Below are 14,079 nucleotides of genomic sequence, written 5' to 3' on the forward strand. Positions count from 1 at the left end.
GGGTGTTAAACAAAATCATATAATAACCGTTAACTATTTATAAGTTTATTTGTAATTATCACAACAATATTATTTATACATAAAACATCTATAGTTTTGATAAATGATAATGAATTGTGATTCAAAGAGAAATATCAAATACTGTGTCAGATTTAGACTATGATATTTCGGGTGGTCAGAGGACGCCTTTGGATTACTTTATAGCAATTTATGCCATTTCAAAAGGAAATACATCTGAAGTTTTTTGAGGCCCAAAGCTTTAGCTTATACCTAAAGCGGTGGACACACTAGCCAAATTAATCGGTCGAATCAATGGACGCCGAATGGCAGCCTAATCCATACAACCGAATTAGTGGATACACTAGGCGAATTCTCTGTCCGATTCCCCAGTCGATTGCATCACCTTTGGCGTCACATGATTAATCATGGCAGCGACCATGGTTTAAACAATCCTGAGACTTCCCGAAATTACTGAGACTACTCGACACCAGCGGTGATCGGGTAATGAATTCTAAAAATCAGGCGAATGACACTGGACAAACTAGGTGAATTTCAGCGGTAATTGATTTGGCTAATGTGTATACTGCTTTAATCTAATATTGGACACACATCTTTGTTTCAGTAGGCTATATCTTTACTGTATTAGTAACCATTTATTTTACATTAAATATACCCAGAAAAACACATGACTAATTGTAGGCTGATAAAACATCAATTGGCAGTGAATCTTCTTTCACCTTTAATCTTCCCCAAACAAAGGTGTAGTCTAATAAATAATAGCCCTTGATTCCTCCTTGTTCCGTGATTGCCCCAATTGTCGTATAAACAAATCATATGACAGGATGACCAGTATGAAATTACTTAACTTTTACTGACCCAGAGCCAGAACGCATGTATGGACGGAACTGAAACATGGTTACAGGTTAGAACTTTTGTTAAATCGAGAATTTCATTTTTTCTAAGAAAGTCAAAACATAAGTCAACTCACTATTATACGATCATAGGTGTCATTCTCACACTTAAAACTCATTTACACAGGAAATAACAACAGAATTACCTCCCTTGTTTTCCTATTGAAAACAATGGTCAGCCATTTCCTCAACGTTGGAATTTGAAGTTGAAAATGATATTTTTGCCAATTTCTCAGCTGGCAATAGTGAATTATAGGATTAATAGGATTATTCTTTAACAAGGTAGGACTGTTTATGGATACCATCTATTTTAAGGCTTTATTTTAATAAATATTAAAAATATAACTTAAAAATTTGAAATTTCCGCTTTAAAACAACTAGACATTTCTACAGAACATTTGAACAAATTAATAACATTTTTTAATATATTTTTGGGGAAGTAGGAAATTATGATTAATGCTTTAATTTTCTTGACAGTATTTAAAGGCGCTAAATCGCTAACATTTGAGACCTAGAAATTCACAAAAGTGGGTCGCAACGCATATAATACTGTAATATGAATGTATATAAACTGATTTACATTCAATGGTTTCCGTTTTATTCCAATTTCAAATCAGTTATGTTCGGCGAAATAAGCCAGAAGTCTCAATTGAGTGCAAATATCTAGCGTCTGGTTATTACAGTCTAAATGCGCCGTTTGATTTGGTGCAATGTGTCTAGCCTCGTCCCTCGAGTCTCTTGATACAACCGGGGCTGAAGCGCATTATGGTACATGATTCGTGTACCAATGGTAAAATGTTTATTTTGTCTTTAATATTGGATATCAAAAGCACATCTTTTTCCGGTAAGATCACAACATGAATGTTGATTTAATTTGACAAATAAATCATGTTTTCAATGTTGAAGATTTTGGATGATATTGAGTTAGAGACTTAGCTACTTTAAGGCAAAATATAATAAATCTTTTAGATACATGTAGAAGATAAGAAAGACAAAGAACAGAATGGTAGTGGAATGTCTGTATATATGTCGTAAAAACACAGCAAATACATAAACACACGAATCTCAGTCCCATAATAGTCAAAGAACATATAAAATAAAGTTAACAATCTTGTTATATTCTGTGTTCTTGAGCCATGCATTATTTACAAACATAATATACCTGTACATGATTTACTAGTAGTATAATGAATCCAGTACACAATTTGCTATTATCACTGTACCAGTACACAATTTACCAGTAATATTATCATTACTCACTTTACTAGTATTACTGTACTTGCACTGTACATACATGTAGAACACAATTTACTAGCATTATTGTAAACGGATAACTCGTTTATTGTAGAATAAATGATTAACTCGTTTACTGTACTTGTAAATAATTAACTTGTTTACTGTACTTGTAAATGATTAACTCGTTTACTGTACCTATAAATGATTAACTCGTTTACTGTACCTGTTAATGCTTAAAATGCATACTGTACTTAGTACACAATTTACTAATGTGACTAATCAGTACACCATATACTTGTATTACTGTACTTAGTACCAGTATATGTACTGTACAGGATTTACTGAAGTATACTGTGTAGCAAGTTATCACAGATGTTAACTGTTAACAACACAATTCTTCCAAAGTTTGATGATGACAACATTAAATACATGTAGTTATACATGTATGAGCATTTAAACTTTACTTGTGACACAAAAATATGTATTCATTCATTTCCCTTTCAAAATTTGACAACTGGGTAGCACCAACCCTTTCAAATCAACTGTGTAGTTTTCTGGAATGTTTTATATGGACATGATCAGATGTCCGTCTCATCACTAATCTCGGGTACTAAATATTCTCTATTTTCATAAGTCCAGAAATCATTTAAGTCTATGAGAATACTGACAACTGTATCACCTTTTCCACTGAAATTAAACGAAGAAATCAAATTCAAAATATTGAAATTTCAAAATTCTACCATTCAATTACAAGAAACACGTTTGATTGTGTTGGTAAAATCAGGATGTAAATAACAAGACAAAATTAGACTTATAAAATACATCAAGTCATGATTTATCTGAATATATGGGGTTAGTCCTTTCATTTACTGGTACTTGATGACTGCTCTATAGCCAGTTTTGTCCATTTCTGATGATTTCAATGGGTAGGTTCACAAAATGATCTGGTACAAAGACAATAATAACACTACAGTTGCAGTTCTTATGTCTATAATTCATTCAATGATTGTACATGTTGGTGGCAGAAGTTTGTTTCTTCTCAGTCAGCCCTCGTACTTCATCTCTGAACATTAGGGAAATTATGAAATCATGGCTGTTACAAGTATTACAAGCATATTTACCAATTGATCAAATCTTCTAATGTTATTTTAAGTGGATCAGCTGGTTTAACCATATCAAATATTTCATCATTTACATCTTGAAATAAAACAGGTTCTTGTCCATGTAACTTCATCTTTTCTTGAATTGCCTGAAATATACATTTACTTATGATATCCTAAAAACAATTAAGGACTGGACAGAAAACAATCAACCAAAACCTTGGACTACATAGTGTTCAAAGACATTAATAACTTTGAAGTAATAGAGCGGGAGTTCAGGGTGTTAACCTAGCTGAAAAGTGTACCAATTTTCTCCTATATGGTATCAATGTATGTATATCTGGTATCATCAGAATGTAAGTCTGCCGGGTTTCTGGTGGTGGGTGTGGGATTCCCCGCCCAAAATGCCATGCCGCCCAACTAGTCTAGATTAGCTCAAAAGTGTACCACATGAAAATCGCACAGCAATGTACCGTACATCTTCAGGTATTACAAAAACACACTGACAGACATTTCTAGTGGTGGAGTACCCCTGACAGAGCTATGTAATTGCCAGACATTTGTAGTGATGGAGTATCCCTGACAAGAGTTATCAAATTTCCAGACCAAAGCTAGGCTAGATTAGCTCAAATCTGTACCACCTAAAACAGCTTTGGAGTTGTTCAGTACCACGAGAGGAATCATGTTTGACCACTGCCAGACAGTTTGTGCGGTGGGTTACCCCTAACAGACACGCCCAAAATGTCACACCCTCCAACTAGGATAGATTAGTCGGCACTGTTCCCGTGGTCCAAAAATTTAAAAATTGTGCCAGGATGCGTAGATTACTAATACCTAGCACGTATTGAAGAGGCGTTAAACTGCGGTTGCAGGAACATTTTTTTTTTTCAAAAACGCATTTTAATCCCCATAAAACGTTTTTTTCCCAAAAATCAATTTCTTGCAACCGCAGTTTATCGCCTCTTCCATATGTGCTAGGTATTAGTATTCTACGCATCCTGGCTAAAAATTTAATTTTTTAAAACACGGGAACAGTGCTTGCGAAGTTAGCCTAGTTGGGGGCGTGGCATTTTGGGGCGTGTCTGTTAGGGGTAACCCACCGCACAAACTGTCTGGCAGTGGTCATTCATGACTCCTGTGGTGGTACTGAACAACTTCAAAGCTGTTTTAGGTGGTACAGATTTGAGCTAATCTAGCCTAGCTTTGGTCTAAATATTAGATAACTCTTGTTAGGGATACTCCACCACTACAAATGTCTGGCAATTACATAGCTCTGTCAGGGGTACCCCACCACTAGAAATGTCTGTCAGAATGTTTTTGTAATACCTGAAGGTGAATATGGTACACTGCTGTACGATTTTCATTTGGTACACTTTTGAGCTAATCTACCCTAGTTGGGGGTCATGGCATTTACGGCGTGGAATACCACACCCACCACCAGAAACCTGGCAGACTTACATTCTGATGATACCAGATATACATACATTGATACCATATAGGAGAAAATTGGTACACTTTTCAGCTAGGTTGACCCCCTGGGCTCCCGGTCTATAATTGGAGAGATAACGAAATCATTTAAATAGAGAAAGAGAGAGAGAAAGAAATGGTGTTTTATGTCCACTCAAAGAAAACAAGGTTATTTCGGGGCTATAATATATAGATGGAACTCAATAACCATTGAATACCGCTTGGGTTATTCAATGGTTCAAGAGAGTGTATAAAGGCAAAAGTATTCCACAGCAGGGATACACTTGAGTGAACCATTGAATAACCCGAGCGACATCCAATGGTCATTGAGTTCTGTTTTTATTCTATAACTACATGCAAATCTCAAAATACACTGTACTATCCAGATTATCAACAAAAAAAAAATCATCACCAATAACGTTAGAATTCATCATAGGTTCCGCCCTTTTTTCTTACTTTTTTACAAAAATTGTAGTTGCCTAGTGTTGACGTCATTACTGTTTGACGTAATTCTGAAAGTGACGTCATTCTGGATAAAAGTAGTACGTTTTCAAGCCATTGAATACAACCATAGGTTATTCGCTGGCTGTATTCAATGATATTTGCTTGTATTTGCATGTAGTTATAAAATAAAGAGTTATATTGTTCTTCCATGCGACCATGTGAAAAATTCCTCTGAAAATAATGATATTGTGAAGAGCATTCACAAGAAAATAAACTATAATGGATGCAGGTAACAACAATAATCATCCAAATTAAATGTGAGTTTCATAACTCTACAGAAGTTTTAGTTTTATCCACACACTCAATGAGTTGACTTACCCTAAAGAAATAATTTAATGAAAATACATTAAGACTAGAAGCACCGTTGATATCAAGGATTCGGAATAAATATCTTAATGACTGAGATTCTCTTTTATTCTCCATTGTTAAAACAAAATCTAGGTATGCCTTGTAATCCTGTAATATAAATATTGAATTGTATTTACCTTCAAATACAGCAAATTACAATTTGTATTTTCAAATTACAATTTGTATTTTCAAATTACAATTTGTATTTTCAAATTACAATTTGTATTTTCAAATTACAATTTGTATTTTCAAATTACAATTTGTATTTTCAAATTACAATTTGTATTTTCAAATTACAATTTGTATTTTCAAATTACAATTTGTACTTAATAAATTGTAATATGTACTTAATAAATTGTAATATGTACTTTTAAATTACAATTTGTACTTAATAAACTGCAATATGTACTTTCATAAATTGCAATATGTACTTTCATAAATTGCAATATGTACTTTCATAAATTGCAATACACACATGTACTTGCAATATGTATTTTATAAATTTGATGTGTACTGTCAAATAACAATCTGTACTGTACTTTCAACATTCCAATCGGTATCTTCAAATTGCAATCAACAATTTACCCCTTTACTTAATTTGCATAAGAATACATGATTTCAACTATAATGAATTCCTCAACATATATACCTACCATTTCACCCTCATATGTTAAACATTCTTGAAACACTCGGTCTAAAAATACATCTGTTAATGTGCCAGTTCCATATCTGTAATAAAATAATACGGAAAAGGTGCTCAAAACGTAACCCCATTCCTCACTGATGGCATGTATCAGATTAGTTCTGATCCCCATTACAAACCAAACATATCAATAATATTATTTTCTGTTTACTTATTTATTCATTCAGTTTATATTTGAACTCTCTTCAAAACCAAACAGTCCTTTAGTGGATGTGAATTATACTAATTAAAACTGCTGAGGAACCCATTTCAAGTCTAAACAACCTTTAGGCTGATATAACCACAAATAAAGAAATTTAATCATAGGGTTACGATTCTGGAAAGTCATAAAACCCTAGAATTGGTTTTAAAGAAGTCACAGCTATTCCTAAGAATTTTCAGACATACTGTATGCCATAAAAAAATATTGATTCTCTTTTAAATATTACATGTTTAGAAGTCGTGTAGAATATGGTGTCACCAAAATATTAAAGTAGATTATTAAAACAAGAGTAACTAAAAGCCATACAAGACAATTTATTGTTTAGAGTGGATTTACTCCTGTGTATGCTGTAGCTCGGCGAAAGATAATAAACTCACCTTGCTAATTCTTCTTTACTTAACATTCCGTTTCTGTCTTTATCTAAATTTAAATACTGGCCATAAACACGTAGCGCCGAAGGGGCAGAAAACCAGTTAGATTCTTGGAATTCTTTAGACAATTCCTCGTCACGTAACTGAAATATTAAAAAACATAAAAGTTAGGGTCTGTATAGATTGATGATATTACAGCAGATCATATCTTTTTAAATATTGAATAGAATTGAATCATTTTGGGACTGATATTCATATTAGAGATTCAACTTTACCAATATTGCAATTTGCAAGGATTCCTATATCGCTCAGATCATGCTTAGAGAGTTGAATTAGGTATTACGCATATTACTATGCATATTCAACAGTTAGTATGATTAAAGACAACAGATTATACTGGCTAGCATAGACAAAATGTACACTTACCTCTAAAAAATCATCTAAGAAACTACAGGTCAATATATCAACTATCTTTATTTTACCAGTTTTTATAGGATCGAGAAAAAAGAAGAATTTTCTAGCTGCTGTACACACATAAAAAGAGTAGAAAGATTTCTCTAAACCATTTAACTAAAATAATAAAAATATTAATAAAATAGACAAATTCTTGTGTGCTAATTATTAAATGGTAGTTCACGATCATCTCAGTCATACAATAGTTTCACAAACAGAACAGTTCGTAAAGATTTCAACAGTTTTAAAAACAGAACAGCTGGTAAAGATTTCAACAGTTTTAAAAACAGAACAGCTGGTAAAGATTTCAAAAGTATTAAAAAACAGAACAGCTCGTAAAGATTTCAACAGTATTAACAAAAACAGAACAGTTCATAAATATTTCAGCAGTATTAAAAATCTGTATAAATTCAACAAGCTGTCGACAATAAATTAATTGTTTGTGGACCGGTACAGTAAGCAAAGGAATTCAAGTCTATCATTTTATTTTTAATTCATGAGAAATGCATATTATCATGCAAAAAAAGGTTTATTTATTCCAGCCTAATTATTCTGGCTGAACTTGTCATGAAATATCCAAAATTATTTGTAGCTTTAAAAAAGTTATTAAGTTTATGTGCACTTACCTGTGGCAGTGTTGGTATAAGTTCTAATATATAATTCTCTAAATCCTGTAAGTACAAAAACAGTAACAAAATATTATCATATTAAGACACAATAGATAGATTGTTCATTTTTATCCATTAACATTAGACCTACAATTTTAGTACATGCAATGAAGGCTTTTCAAGCCCTACTTTTGTTAGATTTTAGTAAGGAAAATTAGGCCATACAAAAATAACTATCCAGATTCTTAGACAATCTTTACCAAAAATATGATGCAGAAGGGAGGTTTCTATTTTTGTGTCTATATTTTGTCAAAGGATCACTACTGGGCTAGATGATTTTACATAACCTATTATTTCAAGTCACTACATTAAATTATTTCATCATGTTATTTATAGGAATGTACTGTATAATCTACTATTATCAATGATTGTCAGTAACATATATCAGGGTTGTATATTTGACATATGAGCTTATTGCACATTCCTGGATTCATTCCAATTTTTTCTAGAGTTACTTCCTGTGATTAATGAGAGTGTATTTGGGAATAAAAACAGGGGCTTGTTTCATGAAATTTTAACTAAGATAAAATCCGAATTTTAGTAACTTGATTGGATAATATTAGATTGATTTAAATATAAGTCCTTAGCCAATCAAAATTGAAGTATCTACTAAAATTTGGATTATATCTTTAGTTAAGATTCCGAGAAACAGGGCCAAGATCATGCAGCCCTTTTTTAAATGACACAGGATTATCTGAGAACCAGATACATGGCCTGATTATTGGTCTTTCGAAATAATAAAATTAACTTACAGATTCTCTAAGATAGCCATGACCGGCAACATCATATAAAGCTAAACCTATTCTAGTTTGATGTAACCACACCTTTCTCATAATATAATTAAAAAATTGCATAATGGAGATTCTACCATATGGATCTGTTTGAACTAATTTACAAAATACTGATGGATTAAAAAAAGATCTGAAAAATATCAAAATAGTTTACTAACTTAGTAGAGCATGTCAGCGTAGCACATCTTATAAATTTATACTATATAAATTTGAGTTATTAAAGTAGTGTACATATTTTCGGTCTGCTGTGTTATCTTCGTCCACTTTTGCGAATTTTTTCATGTATAGATCAGTCTTGTGACTAGTTTTGATCAGATGTCAGTCCCCAAAATAATATCTTTTACTACACTACTAAAAAATCAGCTTCACTGAATTTCCTTATCTTCCAAAAATAAATTGTTGCTTTTGCCTCAAGACAGAATGCATGTAAATTGATCTGATAATAATAATGTTTTTGTAGTAATGTTATATATATTCTATCTTATTGACAAAATGTTGTTGACAGTATTATATAAAGATTCAGTGACTATTTACATTTAACTAATAGCTGGTCAATGAAACATCAAATAATTCATGTCGCAGAGAAATGAAAATTGTTTTGTCTGGAATATGATTTGCATACTTACTTGCACTTTGCCCCAGCTTTTTCTGATACAAGAAGAAAATCTTCATAACTAATCATTTGTTCCCCGTCTAATACAGGAGGTGTGTGATGTTTATCTAATAAAAACCATAATTTCTGAAAATAAAAGTAATTACTACAAACTTAATACTCATAATCAAACTATTATCATAAGACTAAAACTTACATTCAAATTCTTTTATAGAGAAGCTGTGGTGAATAATATACTGTGGCATCTGGGTACAGAAAGATGATACATGTACCGGTAGATTTCAATCATAGAAGTTAAAAATACGTGCCAACTGGTCTTTGGCAGAAACATTGGTGATTGAAACATTCCATTAAGAGTAAGCACAACCTGCTTCATGCTCAATATCATGCTCGATCTTTAATCACATCCTTGAAATCAGTGTAGTGCCTGTAGTGTTATTGCAGTTGACAAATATGAGAGAGAAATGGGGTTTTAACGTCCACTCGACACAAATCAGGCCATTTCGGGACTAAAACATGGTTCAATTTTATTTCAATAATTCGCTTGCGCATACAGGTCTTTAGCAGTGAGAGGAAAGCGGAGAATCAGGAGAAAAGCCACGGGGTTGGACAGGCGACCCTACTCCTTGTCACTTATAACCGGGGAATCAAAGTTGACAGAATTACAATATGAATACATTGTACATCATGTCACCATTAAACTCAGTAAAAGGATTGCAAACTTGTCTTCTACCTGTAATTCATCATTTTCTAATATTTCTTGACTTCTACGCTGTAAAAAATTGGTTCTAGAATCTTCTCTTAATTTCAATAACAATGGTTCATCGGTTGTTGGTAGCTAAAATAATCACAAGATAGATCTTCATTTTAGGTAAAGGTACAAAAGACTATAAATTGTACATAATTTGTAATATATCAATTTGTTGAAAGTATGTGTAAATCAACAGCCCTTTCATCACACTGATAGTGACAAGTCAGAGACAGAATTAACGAGTATCTTACTTTAAAGGTGCAGACAGTAAAGCCCCTTTAGGGGTCACAGTGGCTAAGTGGGTGAGACACTGGCTCGCTAGTCTGGAGGTTGGGTGTTCAATCCCTGCATTGGCCGAGAACATTCATCCAGATTTTCCGGCGGGGTTCCCCCCTGTCAGTGATGCAGGACGGAGGGCCTGACAAGGACAATTCTCTAGTCAATTGGATGAGACGATAAACTGAGGTCCTGTGTACACATTGGTGTGCACGTAAAAGATCCTGTTACAGTTGGAATTTGATATAAGAGTTAGAGCCGTTGTCTGGGCAAAATTTCCCTCATAGCACACTGTATGGCGTATGCCAGTCTTCATTAGCCCAGTTCGGATTAGAACAGTAGGACATTACACCCCATTTCATTTAATTACCATAAAGCCCTTATCAGCAATATCTGAAAACATATGCACCAAAATAAAACCTAAAAAGATGAAAACAAAACTGTGAGCTTTGTGAACCTGCTATGAAACAATGTCATTCTCTCTTTAGAGTAGCCTAAGTGACAAGTGGTAAGTTTATCACTCAGTACTTACCTTTGTATACAGACTTGGTAAATATTTACAATTATTTTTTACACCTTTCCATTCTCTATACAGCTGATCAAACATTTCCATTTCTTCTTCCTTATTGTCTCGTTCTTCAGATTTCTGACCTTGAAAATACAAAAATATCCATATTTTCATAAATATTAACACAATAATTAAGCAGGTCAAAATGTGTGATTTTATTTGACAGTAAATAGTACATATAATAAAACATTCAGTTGGAGTAAAATACTATTCACAACCTCATGTAGCATCTGTTGATATACATGTACATGCAATGACATACAAAGTGATGCTTTTGAACCCTGTGGTGATATTACAATGTACAGCTCATGAAAACTTGTCATACTTCTGTTCAAAGGATCAAAACAATTTAAGAGTTTTTGTGTACCTATAGATAGTCATGTGTGACGTGGATAATTAAGAGTGACAGGCTACTTACATGTAGGCTACTGAAGTGACAAAAAAAACCTTAAAAAAGAATCATGTTTGTGGTAAAATTCCATTCCAAAATCTGGAATATTGGCTCAACGCAGCTAATGTATGAACCGGTTTGTGCAGTTGTGAGTTTGATAATGTCGTACAAATTCAAATGAATGTTGTTTGTGTTTTTGTATCGCACAATTCTACATGAAAATAGTGTTGGATTATTATAAATTTGTGTCAGATATGGCAAGAAATGGTTTCTCTTGATGATGAAAGAAGAATCACGGTGAAAAATAGACGTAAGGATTACAAAATAGCCTTTGAACTGAGATGGGGGAAAAGTCTTCTTATCACATTTATTAGTTGTATAAGAGCATGTGTCTGTAACGGATAAAGAGCGAAGCAATAAGAATATCCGTTTCTAAAATAACTAATTCAGAAATAAAGTATATAGTATGCACCCTGTGCCTCTGATATAAGTTTAAGCTTCTGCCAATGTTATGCATCAATTCAACCTGATTCAAAAGGCACGAATGATAATTTTTCTGATGTCAGAACAAAAGGAAATACCTTCCGCTGCCACAGTTGGATAATAGGCCTAAGAATTTTAAATAGAAATTTAGAATAAAAGACTGTCTAGATCTCATTATTAATAAACTTGAAGGAAAAGTCCATATGACATATATAAACTGTAAAAGTGTAAATTATAAACATAGATTTTCTCACTACTGATGATGTTCCTGTATAGAAAAATATAACAAATATACCCTTTTTGCGACTGACATAGCTTCTGAGCGATGACTTAATATCCATGATTCTGTAAGTCAAAGTTTTTGTAAGGGTCATTACAGTTTTTCTGTTGATTTTTTCATAAATATATTGCAAATGTTATAAATTCGATGAATTTTCCACCATCTTTGAATTTTTAGAACCCGCTTCAACTTGATTGGACAACAGTGGAAAGTGCGCCACCTTTAATCATAAGTAAAGTAACTCTGTTTATATTCGCGGTTGACAAGTCAAAGCATGCCGCTTAATTTTTCAAAGACAATAAGATTATGAAGCTAAATCATGCATAAACCTGTTCAAAGTTTATGTTTTGCACCCCACATGTAATAAGATATCCCCTAAATTCGGAAATAGGAAAAAAACCGTAAAGTTTTTATTTCGTAGCCTATCATTTTTCGGCCTGTCGAAGGTTGAAGTTAATTTATTGCAAATTTTGAACTGTAACCGGCCGTACGATACAATAGCAGACGACACATCAGGGCATTAAACATTTTCTTGATTAAAATAAGGCCTGGGTAAATATGTTTGGCGTAAAAAACAAAATTCGATGATATACAGGGAACATATAATGCCAAAACTTAATCCTGATGGGTTGTCCCACTTTTCTAAATATGTCAGTCAATATGGACACTATTACCCCCCCCCCCCCCCCGACAAAAAAAAAAAAAAAAACAGAACAAAAAATACCCATAGCGCAAAATAATCGTGTGTTGGCCAACTAAATTAATAAAAGAAGAGAGGGGCATTTAAAGATCTTTTCACATTTTTGACCTAGCCGTTTCCGTGTACGCCGTGACCCTGGAAACCATATTAAATAGGCAATGAATACCATATTATCAATGCTGTTCTACCGGTTTCATCTCGCGCCGGCAAATAATCTAGCATAATCGTTTGTCACCTTTGTGTAAAATCTTTTTTTTTCTCGGCCACTAACTGAATATATTCACTTCATTAAAAATTTAAAATTCATTAGCAAATTAATGTAGTCCGATATCAAATATTTAAGTACGGTATACGAAGAAAACAATCGAATGTTAGAAATATTTTCAATGAACCTTTATTTTAGTGGCTTTGTTCATTTGAGTCAGGAAAACATGATGTCTCGGTGATTATGATACAGGTCGGGGTTCGATCCCGGTGTTAAGTTGTTAACTAAGAGAGTTTCTCAGGATTTCTCGATACTGGTATACTGGTTTCTCCTTGTCAGTGGCACAGGACCGATTCATTCGGGTGGGACGAAAAACCGAGACGTGCACGTATAGGAACCCTTGACAGTTGGAATTTGATTAAAAAAAAAAAAGGCGGTTTCGACCCTGGTGTTGGCCGAGAAAGTTCATCGGGATTTTCGATGCTAGATTCGTTCAGATGGGGCTAAAAAACAAGGCATGTGTACGCAAAGGAACCCCTTGGCAGTTGGTATTCGATGATGATAAGTCGGAAATGCAGTTACCCGTGGAAATCTCACTTCATGGCGCATGGTCGTCTTCATTAACCCGGATGAGGCAGAATAATAGGAAGTTAATTCCCTCTCATTTCATTTTTTTGGTCCTTATGTCGGAACCCCGTCACGAAATTTCTTTATATTGAAATCGTTGAATTATCCACCCGATTTATTGGGGGGGGGGCGTGTGGTCTAACGCGTGCACTTTAGTGCATAAGGTCTGTCAATTAGTTAAGTGGCGTGGTTTGGAGCCCACACTTGTACGTGCCAAGGGGTAGGATTGCTCGCCCGACACCGTGAGTTTTCTCCGTGGCCCCGGTTTCCTCCCACAGCTAAGCGAATTATTGAAATAAGACTGAACTGTATGTTAGTCCGTAATAATATTTTGCAAGCTTTCTTTCTAACCGTGCTTCTGGTGGGCGTAATAAGGGGCATGACAAATCACATCTATGTTTCATTATGCATTCAATGGGACACATTATCAC

General features: G+C 33.7%; 1 protein-coding gene across 1 annotated transcript; it reads right to left on the bottom strand.

The window, feature by feature from the left end:
• Positions 1-29: 29 nt before the first annotated feature.
• Positions 30-12,310, bottom strand: LOC126820341 (serine/threonine-protein phosphatase 2A regulatory subunit B'' subunit gamma). Its single transcript, XM_050548219.1, has 12 exons — positions 12,132-12,310; positions 10,927-11,045; positions 10,101-10,205; positions 9,381-9,493; positions 8,716-8,884; positions 7,922-7,966; positions 7,269-7,412; positions 6,849-6,985; positions 6,220-6,295; positions 5,537-5,674; positions 3,269-3,396; positions 30-2,834 (listed from the first exon to the last, which is right to left on the bottom strand). The coding sequence occupies exons 1-12, from the start codon at positions 12,208-12,210 to the stop codon at positions 2,726-2,728; spliced, it is 1,362 nt and encodes a 453-aa protein (XP_050404176.1). The 5' UTR covers positions 12,211-12,310; the 3' UTR covers positions 30-2,725.
• Between the last annotated feature and the right edge of the window lie 1,769 nt (positions 12,311-14,079).

The sequence above is a fragment of the Patella vulgata genome, chromosome 5, assembly GCF_932274485.2.
Source record: "Patella vulgata chromosome 5, xgPatVulg1.2, whole genome shotgun sequence".
NCBI lineage: Eukaryota > Metazoa > Mollusca > Gastropoda > Patellidae > Patella > Patella vulgata.

What these genes read in the sequence shown, in the direction of transcription:
- LOC126820341 (XM_050548219.1), bottom strand. Translation starts at nt 12,210, where the DNA reads ATGACCCTTACAAAAACTTTGACTTACAGAATCATGGATATTAAGTCA. An exon ending in TCTTAGATGATTTTTTAGAG is followed by an intron (nt 6,986 to 7,268) that starts GTAAGTGTACAT and finishes TTAATATTTCAG; the next exon opens with TTACGTGACGAGGAATTGTC. An exon ending in AGTAAAGAAGAATTAGCAAG is followed by an intron (nt 6,296 to 6,848) that starts GTGAGTTTATTA and finishes ATTTTATTACAG; the next exon opens with ATATGGAACTGGCACATTAA.